The 11,900-nt window shown below is 47.1% G+C and overlaps 1 protein-coding gene across 1 annotated transcript; it reads left to right on the top strand.

The window, feature by feature from the left end:
- Positions 1-363: 363 nt before the first annotated feature.
- FZD7 (frizzled class receptor 7) lies at positions 364-5,202 on the top strand. Its single transcript, XM_068544649.1, has one exon. The coding sequence runs from the start codon at positions 1,199-1,201 to the stop codon at positions 2,921-2,923; it is 1,725 nt and encodes a 574-aa protein (XP_068400750.1). The 5' UTR covers positions 364-1,198; the 3' UTR covers positions 2,924-5,202.
- The last annotated feature ends 6,698 nt before the right edge of the window (positions 5,203-11,900 follow it).

Genomic DNA, 11,900 nt, shown 5'->3' with positions numbered 1-11,900 from the left:
CTTTCCCGGTGTGCGCCCTTCTGTTTAGGAATGTGTATTTTAGTGTATCCGGAAGAGGAACAAATCTTTCAAGCAAATTCCCTTTCTGGTGCGCTCCCCCCCCTCCCCCGGCGAGCGAATTCAGGGTAAAAGTTTTTCTTAACTTTTCCCTCCCAGCCCCCTGCCCCTCCCCTCAGGAATCCGCCCAGAGCGCTGCGGACAGTGCCTCTCCGGTTCCCTAGCCCGCCCCTTCCGACTTCCACCCAATCCAAAGGCGGCCACACAGAAAACAAAGGCTGCCATTGGGCCGCCCTGGAGCTCGAGGGCCCGCCCCCGGAGTGGTTTGTGAATGGGGGGGAGGGGAGGGGGCGGGGCGGCCCGGAACCCTGCGAGGCCGACGCTTCTTCTGGCGAGTTGAGCGGCTCCGAGGCGTTACTCTGCGCTCCCTCCCGGCGGGCGGCGGCGGCTGCGGGCGCCGGGACTCACCGGCCAGGGTTGAGCGGGGCTGGAGAGGCCAGGCCCAGGCCGCGGGCACCGGGACCTCGCAGCTTCGGACGCAGTGTGACTGGATTTCCTGAAAGAACTCGCTGAGCTCTTGGCTCCAAGACGCCGATCGGACTCAGCGAGAATCAGCCGTTTGGCTGAAACTTGGGGCCAAGATTTTGGGGCTGAAGGAGCGGGGAGTGGAGAAGGAGGCGAAGGAGGAGGAGGCGGCGGCGAGCGGAGCCTCGAGGCGAGGAGGCGGAGCAGCACCGTAGAGGCGGCGGCTTTGGCTAGCAAGCGGCGGCGCCCGGCTCTCGCCTGCCCGGGGGCCGGACTTGGTGTGGGGGGCGCGCGCGTTACTGTGCGCTGTGAGTCAAGAGACTTGGGCAAACTTTGAAGGGTAACCGGAGACGCTTGTTGCTCCTCGCCGCAGAAAAAGCCTCACCGTTACGTCGCGGCGAGCGGAGAAGGCGGCCCCCGCCGGCGCCCCCGGCCCAGGCAGACGAGTTTGGGCCCCCGGCTGTTGCGCGAGTGCTGGGCGGAGGTGGCGGCGGCGCCCCCGCGGCGCGAGCACCCCAGCTGCAGCGCCCTCGGCTGCGCACCGCCCACGGCCCAGCCCCGGCGCCGCGAGGACTCTCATGCGCCCGGCGCAGCGGCGCCTCCCCGGATCCCAGCCTCTCCCGGCTGCCTTGTCGCGATTCTCGGGCTGAGAACGCCGCTGCACCCGCGGCCGGCGATGCTGGGCCCCCGCGCGGCAGCGTCGCGCTCGCCTCTGGGCCTGTGTACCCTGGTGCTTGCGCTGCTGGGCGCACTGCCCGCGGGCGCCGGGGCGCAGCAGTATCACGGCGAGAAGGGCATTTCAGTACCGGACCACGGCTTCTGCCAGCCCATCTCCATCCCGCTGTGTACGGACATCGCCTACAACCAGACCATCCTGCCCAACCTGCTGGGTCACACGAACCAAGAGGATGCGGGCCTCGAGGTGCACCAGTTCTACCCTCTGGTGAAGGTGCAGTGTTCTCCCGAGCTGCGCTTCTTCCTGTGCTCCATGTACGCACCCGTGTGTACCGTGCTCGATAAGGCCATCCCGCCGTGCCGCTCCCTGTGCGAGCGTGCCCGCCAGGGCTGTGAGGCGCTCATGAACAAGTTCGGCTTCCAATGGCCTGAGCGGCTGCGTTGCGAGAACTTCCCCGTGCACGGCGCCGGAGAGATCTGCGTGGGCCAGAACACTTCGGACGGCTCCGGCAGCGCGGGCGGCGGCCCCACCGCCTATCCCACCGCGCCCTACATGCCCGACCTGCCCTTCACCGCGCTGCCTCCGGGGGCCGCTGACGGTAGAGGCCGCTCCGCCTTCCCCTTCTCGTGCCCACGCCAGCTCAAGGTACCCCCCTACCTCGGCTACCGTTTCCTGGGCGAGCGCGACTGCGGCGCCCCTTGCGAGCCGGGCCGCGCCAACGGCCTCATGTACTTTAAGGAGGAGGAGAGGCGCTTTGCCCGCCTCTGGGTGGGCGTGTGGTCAGTGCTGTGCTGCGCCTCGACGCTCTTCACCGTGCTTACCTACCTAGTGGACATGCGGCGCTTCAGCTACCCGGAGCGGCCCATCATCTTCCTATCGGGCTGCTATTTCATGGTGGCCGTGGCGCACGTGGCCGGCTTCCTGTTGGAGGACCGCGCGGTGTGCGTGGAGCGCTTTTCAGACGACGGCTACCGCACGGTGGCGCAGGGCACCAAGAAGGAAGGCTGCACCATTCTCTTCATGGTGCTCTACTTCTTCGGCATGGCCAGTTCCATCTGGTGGGTCATCCTGTCGCTCACCTGGTTCCTGGCGGCCGGCATGAAGTGGGGCCACGAGGCCATCGAGGCCAACTCGCAGTACTTCCACCTGGCCGCGTGGGCCGTGCCCGCTGTCAAGACCATCACCATCCTGGCCATGGGCCAGGTGGACGGGGACCTGCTCAGCGGGGTGTGCTACGTGGGCCTGTCCAGCGTGGACGCGCTGCGGGGCTTCGTGCTGGCGCCCCTGTTCGTCTACCTCTTCATCGGCACGTCCTTCCTGCTGGCGGGCTTCGTGTCGCTGTTCCGCATCCGCACCATCATGAAGCACGACGGCACCAAGACCGAGAAGCTGGAGAAGCTCATGGTGCGCATCGGCGTCTTCAGCGTGCTCTACACCGTGCCGGCCACCATCGTTCTGGCCTGCTACTTCTACGAGCAGGCCTTCCGCGAACACTGGGAGCGCACCTGGCTCCTGCAGACGTGCAAGAGCTACGCGGTGCCCTGCCCTCCCGGCCACTTCCCGCCCATGAGCCCCGACTTCACCGTCTTCATGATCAAGTACCTGATGACCATGATCGTAGGCATCACCACTGGCTTCTGGATCTGGTCCGGCAAGACGCTGCAGTCGTGGCGCCGCTTCTACCACAGACTCAGCCACAGCAGCAAGGGGGAGACTGTGGTATGAGCCCCGGCGCCTCCCCCGCCCTTCCTTCTCCCACCCCTTAGCAGGGGGAAAGGCGCGGTAGGGGAAGAACTGCGGGGTGGGGGGGGGGGCTTGTTTCTGTAACCTCCTTACGCTCCAGTGAGAAGTGACCTGGAAGTGAGAAGATATATGTAGAGATAGATGATATACGTGGGTTTGGAAAAGAGGCCTGAGTGGAAAGACGGTTTGGATGAAAAGACTTCTGGCAAAGACTTGCAGGATGATGACGATGATGATGTTAATCCTGTACGGTACGGACCGACCTGGGCCAATCGAAAAGATTGAGATCAGAAGGTTGCTGTGAGTTCTTCCCGGCTCTGGGGCCGAACGGGGACTGCGAGCGATTCCCCTGCTGCAAGACAAGTGGCCTGTCCTCACTCCTGTGAGGCCCGGGTGAAAGGCACAGCTCTGTCTGCGGCGGCCGCTTTGTTGGGAAAAGGGAGGACTCCCTGCAGAGTCCTTGTTAAGCGGTGGTCAAACCGTAATCTCTTTTCACTGGGGCCGTACTGGAGCCCAGATGGGTTAATTTCCAGGGTCAGACATTACAGTCTCTCCTCCCCTGCCTCCTCCCGCCTGTCTTTCCTCCTCTACTCCTTTCAAGTCTTGTAAAGTAAGCATTTTGAAGTCTTGGGAGGCCTGCCTCCTAGAATCCTAATGTGAGGATGCAAAAGAAATGAAGCTAACATTTTGCAACAAGGGAAAGATGGCGAGTAGTAGGTATTTCTACTCCTTTTTTTCTTTTCTGGGGAAGGCAGGAGGAAGAAAGAAGGGTGTTTTATTTGGTTTAATACCCTGAAAAGAAGTGATGACTTGTTGCTTTTCAAAACAGGAATGCATTTTTCCCCCTGTCTTTGTTGTAAGAGACAAAAGAGGAAACAAGTGTCTCCCTGTGGAAAGGAACAACTGTGAAGACAGCAACTTTTATAGGCAAAGCAGCGCAAATCTGAAGTTTCCCTTTGAATGTTAATTTGGTTGCGATAAACATTCCTTTTTAAGGAAAAGTGAAGGGCAGTGTGCTTCCATACCCCTTTCCGTCAGAGGTTCTGATTTGGCTAAAGGAAATGCAAGGGGTTTTGTTGTGTTTGTTTTAACTAAATTTAATTCAGAACACATGATCCAACAGGCTCTGTTAAAACGTTCAGGGAAATCTCCCCATTCATTTTTTTGTCTTCCCATAAACCTGCATTTAGGTTTTTTTTCTATTTTTTCCCTCCAATTTGAATCCTTCAAGATAAAAGGAGAAGCATAATGCCTTTAGCCTCATAATAAAGGAACGTTAAATTTTTTAAAAAGTAAAAAAGCATTTTGTCCTGTTTCCTTTGTTCCATAAATCAGTTTATAAAATATCATGTGTATGCTGACCCTGTCTTTGTGTGGCCGGGTGGGAAGGTGACCTGCAGAAATGACAGTGAGTGAAGCGGACAGTTCAAACCATGGGCCCCATTTTTAAGGAAAGTCATTAAAAGAAGGTAAACTTCAAAGTAATTCTGGAGTTCTTTGAAATGCGCTGGATGACTAAAATTTATTAATCTTAAATCATGTACTTTTTTTTCTATAATAGAACTCCAATTCTTTTGCGTAATGGGCTAAAGCTCAGCAGAGAATTATGGGAGCTAACCTTTACTCCACCTTTGACACCACCCTCCAATCTGGCAACACTATCCTATTTCTCAAAACAGTCTTTAAATGCTGTTTTAAATAGTTTTTAAATCATAGAGGGTACTGTCAGGACTACAAGTTGCTTTATATATGTAATGTTAGGTTGAGTGGAGCTGCTTTTTATATTAAGTTAACATTGACCTTGTGTTCCTTAAACCTCCAAAACTGTCTGATTTGTCAGATTTTTAAAACTCCCACTACACAGTTTTTGGCATCTTTTGTGTTGTATCTCTTGCATGTGAAATTTGTAAAATAGAGACAAGTGCAGTATGTATATTTTGTAAATCTCCCATTTTTGTAAGAAAATATATATTGTATTTATACATTTTTACTTTGGATTTTTGTTTTGTTTTGCCTTTAAAAATCTGCAAGGAAGCCCCACTTTATCACATGTACAGATCACAAATAAATTTTTTTTTAAATACAAAGTGAATGTATATTTAGTTTATGGTTCCTATGTAAGCCAACGATCAGAATGTTGTATTATAGAAAGATGGTATGGAAGGACGCCACTGTATGTGTCCCTCATAGAGGAAAATGTTATATATATTAAGGTCTTTTTTTCTTGCCTTTTAAAACACAGAGTGTGATGAATGCCTTAACTGTCCTTTATTTTTTTTCTGTTGTTGTTGCTTCCGGCCTCTCTCCACACCACCCTACCACACACACCACTAAGCTTTTTCACATCCTGCTCTGGATAAATTACTGAAGGTACAGAATAAGCATCTCTTTTAGAGGGGTGCTACGTGATCCATGTTTTTACTACCCTTCAGGCATAGAGTCCATATTTGAAAGACGACTAGATATTTTTGGTCCACTTTTCTGGAGATGTTTTCCCTGGGGAGAATTCTGTGATTTTTTTTTTTTTTTTTTTTTAATCACTGATTGGTGTTTTTGTATTCTAAGGCCCCTTATCTAAAGTGTTGGGACTTAAATCCTTTGGGTTCAGGTGGCTGGGAAAGTCTGTAGTTGATTCCAGAGATCATAACAGGGGCATTGCACGTAGAGCCTTCCCAGCTGTAGGCTTCACTCTACCTTGTAGGTCAATTGAGCCAGAGGTCAAGTGATTCCCCAAGATGGCAGTGACTCAGCAGCTCCGGCAGGAATAGACTCCACGCCTGACCCCAGGATGGCCTCAGAAGCCACTGAAGCTATTCTCTCCTCTTGTCAGAGAGGCTAACTTTGGAATCAGATTAGACCGAGAAGCCTTGCTATCCAGGCACTTTGATATTAAACAGTCCCTCAGGGAAATAATAAAGGCATTCTAAATACTTCCAATACAAGCCTCGCCAGCTCTTTTTTTTTTTTTCCCACTTTAATTCAGGTGTCTATTTGCTGGCTTTTCCTAATAGAGTCCCCTCATTCTCTGGCAGCCATCACAGCAGCAGACAGGACACTGCTGTTTCTCCTTCCCTGCTTTGGCTCTAAGTTTCTGTACTTCTAAAGCTCAACAGAAACAGTTCTGTTTTTATTTTAATTAATAGGCTCACACACATGGCTGGTGTGTTTTACAAACACATGCAATGAAGACCAGTGACAGTCCTCACCAAGAGGAGGAAGGCTTGCGGCTGCACTGTGTGCAAAGCGGCTTTAAGATCCTCCTGGGGTTTGAACATCACAACGGGTGGGAGGTCATCTTAAGCTGTGAAGACTTTGGCATCGAGGAAGGAAAAAAATAGCGACTTCAAGTCTCTTAAGGTTTATCCAGTTTTTGCTCATAAAATGACACCTTTTAGGTTAAAGCATGCCTCTTCTAACACCACAGTAATACTGCCTGTTAAGAGTGTTTGCTTTTGGAGTAGGTGGAAGGCTCCCAATGGGGTTTTTTGCTCGCAAATTAACTGCTGAAGGCACTTAGACCCTTCTGTGGGAGAGCTATGTGACTGCTCCTGTAAATGTGTCCCTTTCCTCTCTTGTCAGTGCTGCCTCGTCCTGCAGGGCGCTCACAGATTGCAGAGCACTTGTCTTTAGCGAGGGAACAAAGACTGTGTATGAATAAATTACTACCTGCTTTTTTGCAAGCAAAGATAAAACTGTTCAGTTTAATTCCTTTCACAATGTGGTACATCCTAACGTCGTAGATTCTTACCTAAGAATTTTAGAGCCTTGGGGATCCTTAAGGAGGTGCATCTTTGCAGAAAATAGGTGAGAGAGAGAGTGCTTGTGAAAGGGCATGTGTGGAGTAAGAAAAACATTGGCAGGAGTTTGGTGTTAATCCCTAGTTAAGAAGCAGAAACACTTGTGAACATTTTCTTCAGTTTATAAAACAAAATTAGTCTATACAATAACCCTATGCAACACCTAATCTTTTAAAGTAGGTTTGTGAGAAATCTTGTTGAGAAACAAATAAATGTCCTGTTGACAACATCTCACCATTAAAGAAAAAGTAGATTTTTTTAATGTGCTTGATAGAAAATAGTGATATCAGAAATTCTCTGGGTAGAACTATAGGAGTATAACAGCTGTAGGTTTGAGCCCTGTAATTATACTGGGAAATTCTCTTCTAACTCTCCCATCTTTAATTTCACTGAAAAGGCAGGTGGCTATTTATAGATGGTATATTTTTATATATGCATATGTGGATGGTGAATAACAGTCTACAGGGCTCCAGGAAATTCTAGTAGAGACCGAAGCACGCCAATGTGGACTTAAATATTTCATAGATCTGTTCTATTTTTCTCTTATTTCACTGTCAGTGACATTAAAGTGATTTCATAAAACTTGGTTCTTCAACTCTTACTTTCCCATTTGTGATATTTCTTACCTCTGAATCTGTATTCCTCACATTTCATAGAAAAGTGAACTAGTTAAAAAGGTACCATTAAAATGTCAGGTCTTTGGTAAATACTCATTGTGCCTCTTACTCTCCGGTTGGAAAAAAAAAAAAGTTCTAATTGGAATTTTCTCATTTAGTACCACAGTGGTGGAAAAAGGGAAGTTTAGTCAAGACAATAGTTTATTATAAGTGATCTAGTCCAAGAAGTACTAATCAAGCAACCACTACAGAAAAGGTAGTATGACAGGTACTAAAGGGATTACAGGATTACAGATAAAAGTAAGGAAGACACATTCCACCTAAAGTAACTTGCAGCATAGTTCAGGGTGAGGGAGGACAGCATCCCCCATGGAGGAATAAGCAACTAATTATCTTTCTAGGAAGAACTTGACAAGCGTCATCACAGAGGCCCAAATGCTATTTAGAATAATATTACTTGACATTTGGTGGCATTTACTGTTTTAAAGGCTGCTTTCACATTCACTATTTGACTTTATCCTCAAAATTATTGTAACAATCATGTAACATGGAATAATTCCTATTTTAAAAATGAAGAAGCTGAGAGGCTTAGTGAGTTGAAGTGACACAGGAAGAGGAAAGAATCATCTCCCGTCCTCAGATTCTGAGCTCAGTGCATTCCCTGTAACATGCCACACAGCCTCTCTCTAAAAGTACTGGGAGGTTCAGTCGTGGGAGTAACCCATCTAATTGCAGAGGGTGGGTATCCAGCAAGAATGCATTTCCCAAGAACTCAGATTATGTGATTCACCATAATTTTCATGCTCTTAGATCAATTCCTTCATCTCCGTGGGCCTTGCTTTCCTCAACTGGTGAAGTTGACGTCTGAGATCAAGGCCCTCCTCCAGCATCCTGCGATTCTAAGCGGCTGGTGTGAAGTACAAATACGGCTCATCCATTTGTGGACCATCCGCGGCTATTTTGAAACCCCTGACTGGTTGTTTTTTCCTCCTCTAGGCCAGTGTGTCCCACCTCTCAGCAAACCAAGCCAGTGTGTGCTCAGTGAAGGAAAATGAATTTTCCGTCGGCCTTTATAAGCGCAATTCAAAAAGTAAAATCATTAGTGTATTACTGTACACTGAAGCCAAAATATGAGTTTGGGAGGCTGTCTAGTCTCTTGAAGTAGCTACCATGCTTCTCCTCACTCCTCTTCATAAGCAATTGCTTTCTGCCACTGGGAGTCTGCCTTCCTCAATACCAAAGGGGTTTATTGCATCAGATCTTCTTGGTTTCTCTCAAAGACCACGTCCATATCACAACCAGGTTGGCTGCAGTCTCCTTATCCTGGAATTCTCATTGCTAGGTATTTCAAAGCCAAATCAACATTTTATGTGGCTGAAATAATAGGACAAAGGTTTTTGGTTCTGAACAGTTATACCAGCCAGAATTTTAAATGCTTCTCTAGGTCATTGTCCCTAAAGTCTCTTTCAGAAGACTTCAAGCTAACAAAAGAATATTGAAACTACTATGAGGGATTCCAGTGTGCTTTGGCTGGGGGTCTACTTCACTTTGGAAGGATCTTTTGGGGAGCTCAAGGCCACCTCTTTTGCTGTTGATCTTCCTTTAAAATGCTTCACACCTGCAAATCTGTTTATGTGGCATAGCCCTAACATCAGTTCAGCTTCGAGTTCAAGAAGTGGTCTCCGAGAGATGGGCATATCAGAATAGAAGCAAGAAAGGGCATTTAGGAGGCAGAAACAAAGGGAGGAAAAGTGAAGAGATAAAGTGCCATATAGTCCATGAATGAAAACAAGCTGCTCAATTGATTTAAGTAAGACAAACACCTAATACCACCTACCCTTAGAAAATGTGATCCCCAAACTTCAGTGTGGCCTTGCAGATTCTGGAGGACAATTCATTCAAAGGGAAAAGCATCTTGGGGAGGGTATGGTGGGACAGTGGATAGGAAATGTAGTAACCAACAATGAAACTTGTGTTGCATAACCTAGCACCAGTTATATTTTTTAATTTCCAAAGGAAAACAAATGGCATGTAGCATTTAGTTCCAGTTTCCAAATCTGGGTTAGCTGGAAGGAGGGATGCATGGCAGCTGGCCCCTGAGTTGCTTTTTGTAGCAGATGATGTACAGAATAAGCCCTTGAGCTAAAAATCATGAATTATCTTCAGTGCCAACAAATTGTTTCTTGAGGACCTAGGACATGCCAGGTGCTGTGCCAAGCACTGGGTTTAGCAGACTGACTTCTGGAAATTGTCATCCTGAGTCTTAGCCAGAGCTAAGCACACACTTCTCACCTCACTTGTTTCCCACACCAGCCTCTCAAGTGGGGAGTGGGCCAGAAATACCTTCACTGGTGTTTACAAACTATCTTTCTCCCCACTGTCCTAAAGTACAATAAGTGGTTAATGGTATCTTTTTTTTTTTTTAACATCTTTATTGGAGTATAATTGCTTTACAATGGTGTGTTAGTTTCTGCTTTATAACAAAGTGAATCAGTTATATATACACATATGTTCCCATATCTTTTCCCTCTTGCGTCTCCCTACCTCCCACCCTCCCTATCCCACCCCTCTAGGTGGTCACAAAGCACCGAGCTGATCTCCCTGTGCTATGCGGCTGCTTCCCACTAGCTATCTATTTTACATTTGGTAGTGTATATATGTCCATGCCACTCTCTCACCCTGTCACATCTTACCCTTCCCCCTCCCCATGTCCTAAAGTCCATTCTCTAGTAGGTCTGTGTCTTTATTCCCATCTTGCCACTAGGTTCTTCATGACCCTTTTTTTTTTTTTCTTAGATTCCATATATATGTGTTAGCATACTGTATTTGTTTTTCTCTTTCTGACTTACTTCACTCTGTATGACAGACTCTAACTCCATCCACCTCACTACAAATACCTCCATTTCGTTTCTTTTTATGGCTGAGTAATATTCCATTGTATATATGTGCCACATCTTCTTTATCCATTCATCCGATGATGGACACTTAGGTTGCTTCCACGTCCTGGCTATTGTAAATAGAGCTGCAATGAACATTTTGGTACATGACTCTTTTTGAATTACGGTTTTCTCAGGGTATATGCCCAGTAGTGGGATTGCTGGGTCGTATGGTAGTTCTATTTTTAGTTTTTTAAGGAACCTCCATACTGTTCTCCATAGCGGCTGTATCAATTTACATTCCCACCAACAGTGCAAGAGTGTTCCCTTTTCTCCACACCCTCTCCAGCATTTATTGTTTCTAGATTTTTTGATGATGGCCATTCTGACCGGTGTCAGATGATATCTCATTGTAGTTTTGATTTGCATTTCTCTAATGATTAATGATGTTGAGCATTCTTTCATGTGTTTGTTGGCAATCTGTATATCTTCTTTGGAGAAATGTCTATTTAGGTCTTCTGCCCATTTTTGGATTGGGTTGTTTGTTTTTTTGTTATTGAGCTGCATGAGCTGCTTGTAAATCTTGGAGATTAATCCTTTGTCAGTTGCTTCATTTGCAAATATTTTCTCCCATTCTGAGTGTTGTCTTTTTGTCTTGTTTATGGTTTCCTTTGCTGTGCAAAAGCTTTTAAGTTTCATTAGGTCCCATTTGTTTATTTGTGTTCTTATTTTCATTTCTCTAGGAGCTGGGTCAAAAAGGATCTTGCTGTGATTTATGTCATAGAGTGTTCTGCCTATGTTTTCCTCTAAGAGTTTGATAGTGTCTGGCCTTACATTTAGGTCTTTAATCCATTTTGATTTTATGTTTGTGTATGGTGTTAGGGAGTGTTCTAATTTCATACTTTTACATGTAGCTGTCCAGTTTTCCCAGCACCACTTATTGAAGAGGCTGTCTTTTCTCCACTGTATATGCTTGCCTCCTTTATCAAAGATAAGGTGACCATATGTGCGTGGGTTTATATCTGGGCGTTCTATCCTGTTCCATTGATCTATATTTCTGTTTTTGTGCCAGTACCAAAATGTCTTGATTACTGTAGCGGTTAATGGTATCTTGATCACATTCTGAAGATGGGGAAACTAGTGAGGCTAAAAGCAGCTTGTTCAGTGTCTCGAGTAATCATGATTCCCAAAGACCCTGAATCTGAGCTTCAAGATGGGGTGTGACCAGAAGGAGAGGGACATAAGGTGGACAGGGGGGTGATGGGTGATTTGGACCAGCTTTGGGAAAGGGAGCATGATTGCACAAACACTTTGCCAAGGGCAGTGAAGACTGGCTCTTTGTACTTTGCTGATATTGGCATTATCTTTGTAATTGCTAACATGTATTGAATATTGGCCATATGCTAAGCCCTGGGTACAACCTGGTATAGCAGTTAAGATAATCCACACAAAGCCCGAACCACAGTACTTGACATCAAATAAGTGATCGATAAATGTCAGCATTATTATTATTAATATATAATTATCTCATTTATTCTTCACAACAACTCTATGAGGTAGGTATCATCATTCCCCCTCCCCAGTTTACATGTGAGGAAACTCAGGCTCTGAAAGGTGAGCTACAGAGCAGCAAAATTGACTATAGCCTGTGTCCCTAATCACCCAGCTA

The sequence above is a fragment of the Eschrichtius robustus genome, chromosome 5 (assembly GCF_028021215.1).
Source record: "Eschrichtius robustus isolate mEscRob2 chromosome 5, mEscRob2.pri, whole genome shotgun sequence".
NCBI lineage: Eukaryota > Metazoa > Chordata > Mammalia > Artiodactyla > Eschrichtiidae > Eschrichtius > Eschrichtius robustus.
Note: the sequence above shows the minus strand (reverse complement) of the source record. Positions and strands in the feature narration are given on the sequence as shown.